Genomic DNA, 13,473 nt, shown 5'->3' on the forward strand with positions numbered 1-13,473 from the left:
CCCATTTAATGAAGAGCATCTTGACATCTCTAAATCTGCTTAGGTAATGATTGAAATGATTAGAGTTACTTTAAAAGTTATATTTCTTGGCAATATTATAAAGAAATGGTAGGACTTACCAGGTAATTTTTTTTAAGAAACTGAAATTTACTAAGAGTTTTTTATTTTGGAAAATAATGGAAAGATGAAGTGAAAGGCAAGGAAGGACATGTTACATAGGAAAAAACTTTTTACCATATTAAAACACCAAGGCATCCTAATAAATGATAGGAATAGACATAGGGCTAAGGCTAGAGAGATCTTCATGGTCTTGTTATAAGTTAAAGAAAAATTTAGGAACAACCTATATGCTGGTGAAACAAATGGGTTTCTTTGATGTTGACAGGATACTACCCCATTTTTTAAAAGCTGACGAGAAAGGGAGGAACAGCCACAGCAGTTGGATCACCAACAGCTATGATCCCCAGTCATTTACAACTCAGAAAAATAGTATACCATGTTGGTCATTGAATAGTTCATTTTTATTTTATCCTATTTCTTAAATGTTAGTAGATGATTTGTAGCATTTTTGCTTCTTTGTTTTAATATTGAAATTAATCATAGTAAAAATTTACAAATTTGTACTGTATGTTTTTTGGGTTTTGTTTTGTTTTGTTTTTTTGTACAGACACAGAAGCCTCGAAAGTTTGACTGTGAACTTCCAGATATTTCATTAAAAGATTTACAGTTTCTTCAATCATTTTGTCCTTCAGAAGTTCAGCCACTCCTCAGGTAAATATCATTAGTATTTTTAACTTTAGTACACTTGATCTTAGCCAAAAGGCCGAGAAACGATTATTTTTAACTTTAGTTATCATTTAAAATACTTTAATTATTTTGGAGCTGTGGAAAGTAGCACTGATAGTCTCAGGAGATGCCATAATATAGAAATATTTTATGATAGACTGATATGCTGCTTTAGGAAGTTTCTAGGGAATATGCAAATGATCAGAAAATGAAGATAAAGGAAATTAGTGCCTTACATGTAATTAATTTTTTTCTAGTAATTATTCTCACTTTGTGTATAGCGTGGGAGATGTCTGATTCATCACTTCAGTGATTATGTCTTAGGTCTCTTAAGCTATTTTCTGGTGTTGATTAAAAGGGGATGATGGTACTGTAATTTTTCTTTTTCCTTTTTTTTTTTTTTTTTACATAGATGGAAATATTTGGTTGTAGGCACCCATCTTTTCATTGTGGAATCACAAATCTAATTATATTGCTTTCTGTTTCAGGGTCCCCTTACTTTGTGACTTTGAACCTCTACACCAGCATGTACTTGCTCTACATAATTTGGTAAAAGCAGCACAAAGTTTGGATGAAATGTCACAGACCATTACAGATCTATTGAGTGAACAAAAGGCAAATTAAGTTCTTTCAAATGGTTTGTTTCATTAGTGTAAAATATTTGTTGCTACAGCTCTGTAAGCCTATCTCCTCTCTTTTTCAGGCATCCATGAGTCAGACATCCCCACAGTCGGCTTCGTCACCAAGGATAGAAAGTGCAACAGGAATTGCAACTACTACCTCACCAAGAACTCCTCCTCCACTCACTGTTCAGGATCCCTTATGTCCTGCAGTATGTCCCTTAGAAGAATTATCTCCAGATAGCATTGATGCACATACATTTGATTTTGAAACTATCCCCCATCCGAACATAGAACAGACTATTCACCAAGTTTCATTAGATTTAGATTCATTAGCAGAAAGCCCTGAATCAGATTTTATGTCTGCTGTAAATGAGTTTGTAATAGAAGAAAATTTGTCATCTCCTAATCCTATAAGTGATCCACAGAGTCCAGAAATGATGGTGGAATCACTTTATTCATCTGTTATCAATGCGATAGACAGTAGACGGATGCAGGATACAAATGTATGTGGTAAAGAGGATATAGGAGATCATGCTTCTCTAAATGTCCAGTTGGAAAAATGTCGAGTTGTTGCCCAAGACTCACACTTCAGTATACAAACCATCAAGGAAGACCTTTGCCACTTCAGAACATTTGTACAGAAAGAACAGTGTGACTTCTCAAATTCTTTAAAATGTACAGCACTAGAAATAAGAAACATTATTGAAAAAGTAAAATATTCTCTGGAAATAACACTAAATGAAAAACATCAAAAAGAGCTGCAGTCTTTAAAAAGTGAATACGAATGCAAACTTGATGCACTAATGAAAGAAAGTGAAGAAAATGAAAACAAAATTAAAAAGCTTAAAGGAGACTTGGTATGCCTTGAGGAGGTTTTACAAAATAAAGATAATGAATTTGCTTTGGTTAAACATGAAAAAGAAGCTGTTATCTGCTTGCAAAATGAAAAGGATCAGAAGTTGTTAGAGATGGAAAATATAATGCACACTCAAAATTGTGAAATTAATGAACTGAAACAGTCACGAGAGATAGTGTTAGAAGACTTAAAGAAACTCCATGTTGAAAATAATGAGAAGATGCAGTTGTTGCGGACAGAACTTCAGTGTTTAGAGCAAAGTCATCTAAAGGAGTTAGAGGACGCTCTGCGTGTCAGGCACACTCAGGAGTTTGAGAAAGTTATGGCAGACCATAAAGTGTCTTTGGAGAAACTAAAAAAGGAAAATCAACAACGAATCGATCAGATACAAGAGTCTCATGCCACAGTTATCCAGGAGAAAGAACAACAGCTACAGGAATTAAAACTGAAGGTTTCAGATTTGTCTGACATGAGATGTAAGTTAGAGGTTGAACTTGCATTGAAAGAAGCAGAAACTGATGAAATAAAAATTTTGCTGGAAGAATGCAGAGCCCAGCAGAAGGAGACCTTAAAATCTCTCCTTGAACAAGAGACAGAAAATTTGAGAACAGAGATAAGTAAACTAAACCAAAGGATTCAGGATAATAATGAAAACTATCAGGTGGGCTTGGCAGAGCTAAGAACTTTAATGACAATTGAAAAAGATCAGTGCATTTCAGAGTTAATTAGTAGACATGAAGAAGAATCTGATATGCTTAAAGCTGAATTAAACAAAGTAACATCATTGAATCACCAAGCATTTGAAATAGAAAAAAACCTGAAAGGAGAAATAGCTGAACTGCAGAGTAAATTGGACACAGAATTGAGTGCTCTTGAAAAACAAAAAGATGAAAAACTCACCCAACAGGAAGAGAAGTATGAAGCCATTATTCAGAAACTTGAGAAAGACAAAGAGAAACTTGTCATGAGCCAGGAACAAGACAGAGAACTGTTAATTCAGAAGCTTAATTGTGAAAAAGAAGAAGCTATTCACACTGCCCTAAAAGAGTTTAAATTGGAGAGAGATGCTGTTGAGAAAGAGTTACTAGAAAAAGTTAAACATCTTGAGAATCAAATAGCAAAGAGGTAAGAATTGCTTTAAAATTTAAAATTAAAATATTGGTGATTCAGATTTTAATTATTTATATAATCACAGTACCTTGATTTACTTCCTTATCGTAGGCCAATATAGTAATTGAGATATTTTTATAAACTACAATCTTTTACTTTATATTCATTGTTTCTTGTAAACATTTAAAAAATAATAGACTGCATAAGCTCATTAGTGGCTTTTAAAAATGGCTGAGTATCTTGGATTTTCAGAGAAATTATTTTTTGAAAATTTCATATGTTTTGGGCTTCTTTCTTTTTAATTCATTAATTTCCCTTTTTTGGTTTATTGATGTTTTTACCTAATTTCTTCTGTTGAAGATTACTCTTTACCATTCTTTTTAAATAGCATATATGTGAAAGATAACAGTTTCATCTGAGTAGTGCTCACTAATGAGTAAATTCCAAATTGGCTAAATGTTTCATCATTGTTATTTCCTTGATATTACAATTTTGGTCATTTCCTCTGTGGTTCAAAAGATAATGTCTTTAAATTCCAGTTTTATACAGTGATGGTTTTTTTTGTTTGTTTTGTTTTGTTTTGCATTTTTAATATTGTGACTGTCTGATATTACTACCTTTTGATCAGTATTTCTGCTCTTTAAACTTCATTGACAGGCTTTATGGCCTAATGACTAACTTCTAGATCATTATCAATTAGTTCTGTCATTAATTCTTCTCAGTGAATATATTTGTAGGTTTGAATACCTTATATCCTTTAACCTATTTCTTGCCTCATCACTTTTATAACATCTTGTGATAAACTCTGCTGTGTACTTTTCATATACTGGCATTCAGTTAAACCTCCCACTCTGTTTTGAAAACAAGAACTCTTTATGTATTCTGGGCAGATTGGAGGGTTTAATACAGTAATTAGGGCCTGCACAAATGTTTAGAGAGCTGGGGGAGCTAAGATCAAGGGAATGACTGCTGAAAATCAGGAAAGCTCTGGGTGAAATATCAGGAAAATAGATGCTGAAGTACCCACCAAAGCTGAGAGTTATTCATGGCTCACTGGAAAATTGCTGTAGCAACCAAGAATCTCTTCAGAGCCCCAGTAATGTGGCTCAGTCTGCAACACAAAAGGGTAGTTCTCAATTACTTGACAGGAAGCTCCTGTGAAATTTCATCAGGGTGCACCATGCTTTCCTGCTCTCCAGTCTTGTACATATTCTTTTTACTGGCAAACTTGCAGTTAGAAGGGGATTCTGGGAAATACACATTTCTGCAGTACAGTACAGATGAGATTCTAAAAGAGGGATGAGAGTGATGGATGGATGATGACAGTCCGGTACTGTATATACCCCATTTCCAACCCAAGGGTCCTTCTTTTTTTCATTTACACATATTGAACTTCCAAATAAAGACACTTAAAATGTCATGTTTCTGTTGGACATGATTCAGCTTATGTCTTTCATATCTCCTCAGATAGTCTCACCCTCTTCCAAAGGAGTTATTCTTCCAAATAACTTGTGTCATTGCAGCCATCCTAGAACTCTGTTCATTTTTCTTTCTGTACAGACACAGTCTCTGTTTCATATTCTGTAGGCTAAATACTGAAATACAGGTTTAATTATAATTGTCACAATACTTAACTACATATTGAGATACCAAGAGAAGGTATAAGGATAAAAAAAGAAATTCATCCTTATGTGTAGACCTAATTGTGGTAGTCTTTATTTCTATAACTAGTCTCATAACCCTAGTAGGTATTTACAGCTTCCTTCTATTTTTTTACCTTAGACATTACCTCAGCTGATTTTACTTGACCAGAAGAGACTGCCAATAATGATTCCTCCTGTAATACAGTCGCCGTAGTTTCTCATTTGACTGTTTATCAGTGGACATGGAAGTGCCAAGAGATACCCTAGAAAAGCTTCTGACTTCCAGGCATATTCCTCTGCCTTACTGTTTAGGAACAACTGTTTCTCATTGATAATTAAGTTAAATATCAATATACAACTGCAGCTTCCTTCTTTTTGTGTTGATTCAGTGCTGTAATGAGCCGTAGGTATCCCTACGGTAGCTTAAGCTTCCAGTGAGTGGGACCCTGGTGGTATCTCCTGGTAAAGGAATTCTTGGGGAAACCAGACTGGCACAATCCAAAGTTGTAGGGATGAGAAGCAAAATTTTTGCTGTTGGCTCATTGGAATAATAGTTATTCCAATTTTTTTTCTTGTATTAAATCTTTATTTAAATTCTAGTTAGTTTAACATGTGTTACTCCAGTTTTTATCGTTGGTTCTCCAACCTATATATTCTAACTGTGGGAGAATTAGTTTCACATAGTAATAATCTGATTCAGGATATGTTCTGCATTCTCTGCTCTAGCCATTCAAAATGACAGGGTGCCTGAGTGGCTCATTTGGTTAAGGTCTAACTCTTGATCTCAGCTCAGGTCTTGATCTCAGGATCATGAGTTCAAGCCCTGCATTGGGCTCTACACTGGGCAGGGAACCCATCTGGTACTGTAATGAGTTTTTAATGTTTTGATCCACAGTTTTATCAAACCAGCTGTTTAATAATTGGCATTTGTGGTAAGATAAGTGATTTCCATGGGCATGAGGCTATAGCTACATATGTTTCACTGTACAGTGAAATTCCAAGTTTAGAAGCAATTCTAGTAGAGTATCATAGCAGTGAATAAGCCTTTTTGTATGTTCAGGAATGGTAATTTTTTGCAGAAGTACTGTGGGCATGGAAAGTAATTCTATATGGAGTATAATAGACTGTTATTGTGAAGATAGATTACTGTTCTCTTTGATAGAAGCAGTCCAGTGTAATCAGTATGCCACCAAGTAGCTGGCTGGTCTCCCAGAGGAGCACTACAATATCAGGGGGCTCACTGCTAGTTACTAAATACATAGAAGTCCATATTGCTGAGCCTATATGTAACCTCACTTCCTGCCTGTACGGACAGTTGTTCGTCAGCCTTTTGAATAGGACTGATTGATACTCCAGAATGTTCAGGTTGCCCATCTGATTATTAAGAGGTTTCTCACAGTCAGACATAATATATTCAGAGAACTTACATATCCTCATACTTACATACCCTGCACATTTCAAGAGGCTCGTCCTTATTTCTTTTCCAGAAATCTTCCCACCAGATTTCAATCTAGTTTCTTTAAAGTCTCTCACTATCCACCCAAAGGCTGGCCAGTCTCCATGAATCACTGCAAATCTTTGCCCCTGACCATTTGTCCTCTTTAGTAACTTTAGGTACATTGCTTAACATATTGCCAGTGGGAAGATTCCCCTTCGCTACTGTTCTTTAGAACCACTTCTCAGTGGGGCTCTAATACCTCAACTGTACTTTTGAATAGTGTCAGTATATTTTACAGAATCATGATGAAACCAAGCCTGCCAGTTTTTTTTTTCACTCAGTCAATGTCAGAATTGTGATGGAGAGAAAGGAGGCAGTGTAGCAGGAGAAGGCCCCTTGGGAACCTGAAACCTCTTGATCTGTTTGTGCCATACTTGTGCCATATTTTGTTGGATCTCATGTATGCCACATCTAACTTGTGATGGTACATTGCAGTGTATACCCAACTTTATGGTTTCATGACCTAGACAGCATTACCTTATGATGGGTAGCTCAGGACACAGTACCTTGGGAGACCATGGTCAGTCTTTCAATCTCTGTGGACCCAGAGGCAAGCTACTTTACAACAGAAAAATAGTTATGGGGGCACCTGGGTGGCTCAGTGGGTTAAGCCTCTGCCTTTGGCTCAGGTCATGATCTCAGGGTCCTGGGATCAAGCCCCACATCAGGTTCTCTGCTCGGCAGGTAGCCTGCTTCCCCCTCTTTCTCTCTGCCTGCCTCTCTGCCTACTTGTGATCTCTCTGTCAAATAATTAATAAAATCTTAAAAAAAAAAAAAAAAGAAAAATAGTTATGCACTTCAAAATTCTAAGGGTCTCAACTGTGATTCTCCTATATGACTTGTCAGAAGTTCTATACGTTATTAATTTCCGCTATAGACACTTCAAGCATCTTCTGGGAGATGTGCATCAAAGGGCAAAGCAACTTGCATGTTGCCCTGGACCTTACATGGAATAGGGAATTATTTCATTAATGAGTCAGAGCAGCACACCCAGTTGTACTGTACATTTTGCCTCCAAAATTCAGAGATGATCACCTACAATGTAGCTAGTCCCTTCACCTTAGAGGGGACATCTCATATGATTGGACCACTGAATACTTAGAAATTTCACTGTACTGACAAGCTCCTGAATTTTCATGGTCATTATTGCTCATCCTCTGGCACTCCTTTGTCGTCACCTGGTAGCTGAGGTAGTTGCTACTTCCTAATTACTCGGCCTAAGGAGCATAAATGCCGTAAATGTATTGGATTAATATGATACCTTTTCCCCCCCTTTCCCCGCCTCCTCTCAGATTAGTATTGATATTTTGAGGAATAGCATGAAGACCAGTATCCCTGCCAACTAGATTTTTCTTAATTTTTATTTATTTTTTTAATTTCTTTTCAGTGTTCTGGAATTCGTTGTTTATGCACCACACCCAGTGCTCCATGCAATATGTGCCCTCCATAATACCCCCAACCAGGCTCACCCAACCTCCTCCCCCCTCCAAAACCCTCAGATTATTTTTCAGAGTCCACAGTCTCTCATGATTTGTCTACCCCCCCCAATTTCCCCCAACTCCCTTCTCCTCTCCAGCTCCCCATGTCCTCTGTGTTATTCCTTATGCTCCACAAATAAGTGAAACCATAATTGACTCTCTGTCTCTGTTTGATTTATTTCACTCAGCATAATCTCTTCCAGTTCCGTCCATGTTGATAGAAAAGTTGCATATTCATCCTTTCTGAAGGAGGCATAATACTCCATAGTATATATGGACCACATCTCCCTTACCATTTGTCCGTTGAAGGGTATCTTGGTTCTTTCCACCGTTTGGAGACTGGCCATTGCTGCTATGAACATTAGGGTACAGATGGTCCTTCTTTTCACTACATCTGTATCTTTGGGGTAAATACCCAGTAATGCAATTGCAGGGTCATAGGAAGCTCTATTTTTACTTTCTTAAGGAATCTCCACACTGTTTTCCAAAGTGGCTGCACTAACTTGCATTCCCACCAGCAGTGCACAAGGGTTCCCTTTTCTCCACATCCTCTCCAACACATTTTGTTTATGGTCTTGTTAATTTTGGCCATTCTAACTGGTATAAGGTGGTTTTGATTTGAATATCCCTGATGGCCAGTGATGATGAACATTTTTTCATGTGTCTGTTAGCCATTTGTATGTCTTCATTGGAGAAGTATCTGTTCATGTCTTCTGCCCATTTTTTGACATGATTATCTGTTTGTGTGTGTTGAATACTAGATTTTAACAGAGAACTAGAGAACTGGTATAATCCAGAGATAAGACATTGGAAGTGTGTTGCTGTTGTTGTAGGTAAAATCTAACTGCTGCTTGTGGTCTGTACTAGAGGTTGCAAACTGCCCTATGGGAATCCAGCTTATCACTTGTTTTTGTAAATACAGCTCTATTGGAATATACACAGATGCCTATTCCTTTACCTATTTATTACCTGTGGTTGCTTTTGGAAGAGTTGAGTAGGTATGACAGATGATCTCACTAAAATGTTTACTTTTTCCCTTTAGAAAAAGTTTGTCAGCCTCTAGTATGTATTATGAAGAGGGAAGAAATCACTAAGTCACTAGCTCCATGTCAGGCAGTAATGGCCTTGTTGATTTACTCCAGCAGAGGGGTCATATGTGAAATAAGTTTCCTTGGAGTCACTACCTGATTAAATTTATGAGGATCCATTGCTTATTGTTGTATATTTTCAATAGGACACATAGTTAAGTTGAATAAGAACATTATAAAAATTGCCCTTACATCATATGAAATGAGAGACTGTTTTAGAGATTTTACTTGGCTTTTTTTTATCATAATAGTTCCTTAGTTCCATGAGTAAGGGAACCAACAAGGAGTCTCCAACAATAACTTTTATGTATATCCCACTGGATTCTGGATGTAAAGATGTATTTTATCATTTGTCCATGATAAAGGACCCATTGGACCCAAACCCCATTTATTACTTGGCTATCAGTAATCTCCTGATGGACCACAGTGGCATCAGAACCCCCTCAGAGCCAGTATTCATTTGTCCCCCAAACGTTGGTTAACTACTTTACCAGAATATACACTAAGCCTGAGAAGTGGACACAGGTCCCTATGCTAAAGACTATGGAGACAGCATTATAAAACTTTGGCATTGTAGTTGATGACTGAGTCAGATGTTGGGGTTAGGTGAGGGGTGGTGAAGAGTTTTTTAAAAAGATTTTAAAAAAGTTTTAATAATCCTTTGTCATCCCTCTGTTATGGCCCTGTGGACAGCCAGTGCCAAAGATTTTTCTAGGTCAGACCTGATTGCTGCTCTGGCTCTGCTGCTTGTAATAGTACTGCATCATATCTCTGGTTAAGTGCCACTAATGGGCCTCTACCACTCCAGAATTCTGTATTCTCATTATAAATTTATTGAATTTCAGTGATTTTTCTCTCCCTCTGCTATCCCTGTCCTGCAGAGTACTACAGAAAAGCTTTTTTTTAAATCAACATATAATGTATTATTTGTTTCAGGGGCACAGGTCTGTAATTCATCAGTCTTACACAGTACACTGCACTCACCACAACACATACCCTCCCTGATGTCCATCACCCAGCCACCCCATCCTCCCCACCCCTCTACACTCCAGTAACCCTCAGTTTGTTTCTTGAGGTGAAGAATCTGTTACGCTTTGTCTCCCTCTCGCCAACTTCTATCATTTTGTATTTCCCTCTTACTTACATGTAATTGGAAAAGAGGAATATTTGAATAACTTTCAGATACTTGTGGACATTTCCTTGATACTAAGTCAAAGTCCAATAAACGATTATTTCTTTTTTAATTAAATTTTTAATTTTTTTATTAACATATAATGTCTTATTAACCCCAGGGGTACAGGTCTGTGAATTGCCAGGTTTACACGTTTCACAGCACTCACCATAGCACATACCTTCCCCAATGTCCGTAACCCCACCACCCTCTCCCTACCCCTCTCCCCACGGCACCCCTCACTTTGTTTTGTGAGTTTAAGAGTCTCTTATGGTTTGTCTGCCTCCCGATCCCATCTTGTTTCATTTATTCTTTTCCTACCCCCTAAGCCCCCCACATTGCATCTCCCCTTCCTCATATCAGGGAGATCATATGATAGTTGCCTTTCTCCACTTGACTTATTTCATTAAGCAGAATACCCTCTAGTTCCATCCACGTCATCGCAAATGGCAAGATTTCATTTCTTTTGATGGCTGCATAGTATTCCATTGTATATATATACCACCTCTTCCTTATCAATTCATCTGTTGATGGACATCTAGGTTCTTTCCATAGTTTGGCTATTGTGGATATTGCTGCTATAAACATTCGGGTGCGCGTGCCCCTTCAGATCACTACTTTTGTATCTTTAGGGTACATACCCAGTAGTGCAATTGCTGGGTCATAGGGTAGCTCTATTTTCAACTTTTTGAGGAAGCTCCATGCTGTTTTCCAGAGTGGTTGCACCAGCTTGCATTCCCACCAATGGTGTAGGAGGGTTCCCCTTTCTCCGCATCCTCGCCAGCATCTGTCATTTCCTGACTTGTTAATTATAGCCATTCTGACTGGTGTGAGGTGGTATCTCATTGTGGTTTTGATTTGTATTTCCCTAATGCCAAGTGATGCGGAGCACGTTTTCTTGTGTCTGTTGGCCGTCTGGATGTCTTCTTTGTGGAAATTCGTCTGTTCATGTCCTCTGCCCATTTCTTTTCTTTTTTTTTTTTTAAAGATTTTATTTATTTATTTGACAGAGATCACAAGTAGGCAGAGAGGCAGGCAGAGAGAGAGGAGGAAGCAGGCTCCCTGCTGAGCAGAGAGCCCGATGCGGGGCTTGATCCGAGGACCCTGGGATCATGACCCGAGCCGAAGGCAGAGGCTCCAACCCACTGAGCCACCCAGGTGCCCCCTCTGCCCATTTCTTGATTGGATTGTTCTTTAGGTGTTGAGTTTGATAAGTTCTTTCTGGATTTTGGATACTAGCCCTTTACCTGATATGTTGTTTGCAAATATCTTCTTCCATTCTGTCAGTTGTCCTTTGGTTTTGTTAACTGTTTATTTTGCAGCACAGAAGCTTTTGATCTTGACGAAGTCCCAATAGTTCATTTTTGCCCTTGCTTCCCTTGCCTTTGGTGATGTTCCTAGGAAGAAATTGCTGCGGCTGAGGTCGAAGAGGTTGCTGCCTGTGTTCTCAGGGATTTTGATGGATTCCTTTTTCACATTGAGGTCCATCCATTTTGAGTCTGTTTTCGTGTGTGGTGTAAGAAAATGGTCCAGTTTCATTTTTCTGTATGTGGCTGTCCAGTTTTCCCAACACCATTTGTTGAAGAGACTGTCTTTTTTCCATTGGACATTCTTTCCTGCTTTATCAAAGATGAGTTGACCATAGAGTGGAGGGTCTATTTCTGGGCTCTCTGTTCTGTTCCATTGATCTATGTGTCTGTTTTTGTGCCAGTACCATGCTGTCTTGATGATGACAGCTTTGTAATAGAGCTTGAAGTCCGGAATTGTGATGCCACCAACTTTGGCTTTCTTTTTCAATATTCCTTTGGCTATTCGAGGTCTTTTCTGATTCCATATAAATTTTAGGATTATTTGTTCCATTTCTTTGAAAAAAATGGATGGGATTTTGACAGGGATTGCATTAAATGTGTAGATTGCTTTAGGTAGCATAGACATTTTCACAATATTTGTTCTTCAAATCCATGAGCATGGAACATTTTTCCATTTCTTTGTGTCTTCCTCAACTTCTTTCATGAGTACTTTATAGTTTTCTGAGTACAGAGTCTTTGTCTCTTTGGTTAGGTTTATTCCTAGGTGTCTCATGGTTTTGGGTGCAGTTGTAAATGGGATCCACTCCTTAATTTCTCTTCCATCTGTCTTGGTGGTGGTGTAAAGAAATGCAACTGATTTCTGTGCATTGATTTTATATCCTGAGACTTTACTGAATTCCTGTACAAGTTCTAGCAGATTTGGAGTGGAGTCTTTTGGGTTTTCCACGTATAGTATCATATCATCTGCAAAGAGTGCTAGTTTGACTTCTTTGCCGATTTGGATGCCTTTAATTTCTTTTTGTTGTCTGATTGCTGAGGCTAGGACTTCTAGTACAATAGCAGTGGTGATAATGGATATCCCTGCCGTGTTCCTGACCTTAGCAGAAAAGCTCTCAGTTTTTCTCCATTGAGAATGATATTTGTGGTGGGTTTTTCATAGATGGCTTTGATAATATTGAGGTATGTGCCCTCTTTCCCTACACTTTGAAGAGTTTTGATCAGGAAGGGATGCTGTGCTTTCTCAAATGCTTTTTCATCATCTATTGGGAGTATCATATGGTTCCTATTCTTTTATTAATGTATTGTATCACATTGATTGAATAACCCTTTAATGTACTGTTGGACCCTATTGGCTAGTATTTTGGTGAGAATTTTCGCCTCTGTGTTCATCAAGGATATTGGCCTGTAATTCTCTTTTTTGATGGGGTCTTTGTCTGGTTTTGGGATCAAGGTAATGCTGGCCTCATAAAATGAGTTTGGAAGTTTTCCTTCCATTTCGATGTTTTGGAACAGTTTCAGGAGAATAGGAATTAATTCTTCTTTAAATGTTTGGTAGAATTCCCCTGGGAAGCCGTCTGGCCCTGGGCTCTTGTTTGTTGGGAGATTTTTGATGACTGCTTCAGTCTCCTAACTGGTGCATCCATTTCTTCCATATTGTCAAATTTGCTGGTGTATAGTTGCTCATAATATGTTCTTATAATTGTTTGTATTTCTTTGGTGTTGGTTGTGCTCTCTCCTCTTTCATTCATGATTTTATTTATTTGGGTCCTTTGTCTTTTCTTTTTGATAAGTAAGGCCAGGGGTTTATCAATCTTATTAATTCTTCAAAAAACCAGCTTCTAGTTTCATTGATTTGTTCTGTTGCGGGTTTTTTTTTTTTTTTTTTTTTTTTTTTTTTTTTTTTTTTTTTT

At 37.7% G+C, this 13,473-nt stretch overlaps 1 protein-coding gene across 4 annotated transcripts in view; it reads left to right on the plus strand.

Moving 5' to 3' along the window:
* The window catches only part of LOC111155388 (RB1 inducible coiled-coil 1), a 92,897-nt gene that overhangs the window by 47,616 nt on the left and 31,808 nt on the right, over positions 1-13,473 (plus strand). For all 4 annotated transcript variants that reach the window (XM_022515537.1, XM_022515539.1, XM_022515538.1 and 1 more), the window contains exons 13-15: positions 668-771; positions 1,275-1,401; positions 1,490-3,390. In XM_022515537.1, the coding sequence (XP_022371245.1) occupies positions 668-771; positions 1,275-1,401; positions 1,490-3,390 (2,132 nt within the window). The remainder of the gene's footprint in view (positions 1-667; positions 772-1,274; positions 1,402-1,489; positions 3,391-13,473) is intronic.

The sequence above is a fragment of the Enhydra lutris genome, unplaced genomic scaffold (assembly GCF_002288905.1).
Source record: "Enhydra lutris kenyoni isolate GAN:26980312 unplaced genomic scaffold, ASM228890v2 scaffoldscaffold41, whole genome shotgun sequence".
Taxonomy (NCBI): Eukaryota; Metazoa; Chordata; class Mammalia; order Carnivora; family Mustelidae; genus Enhydra; species Enhydra lutris.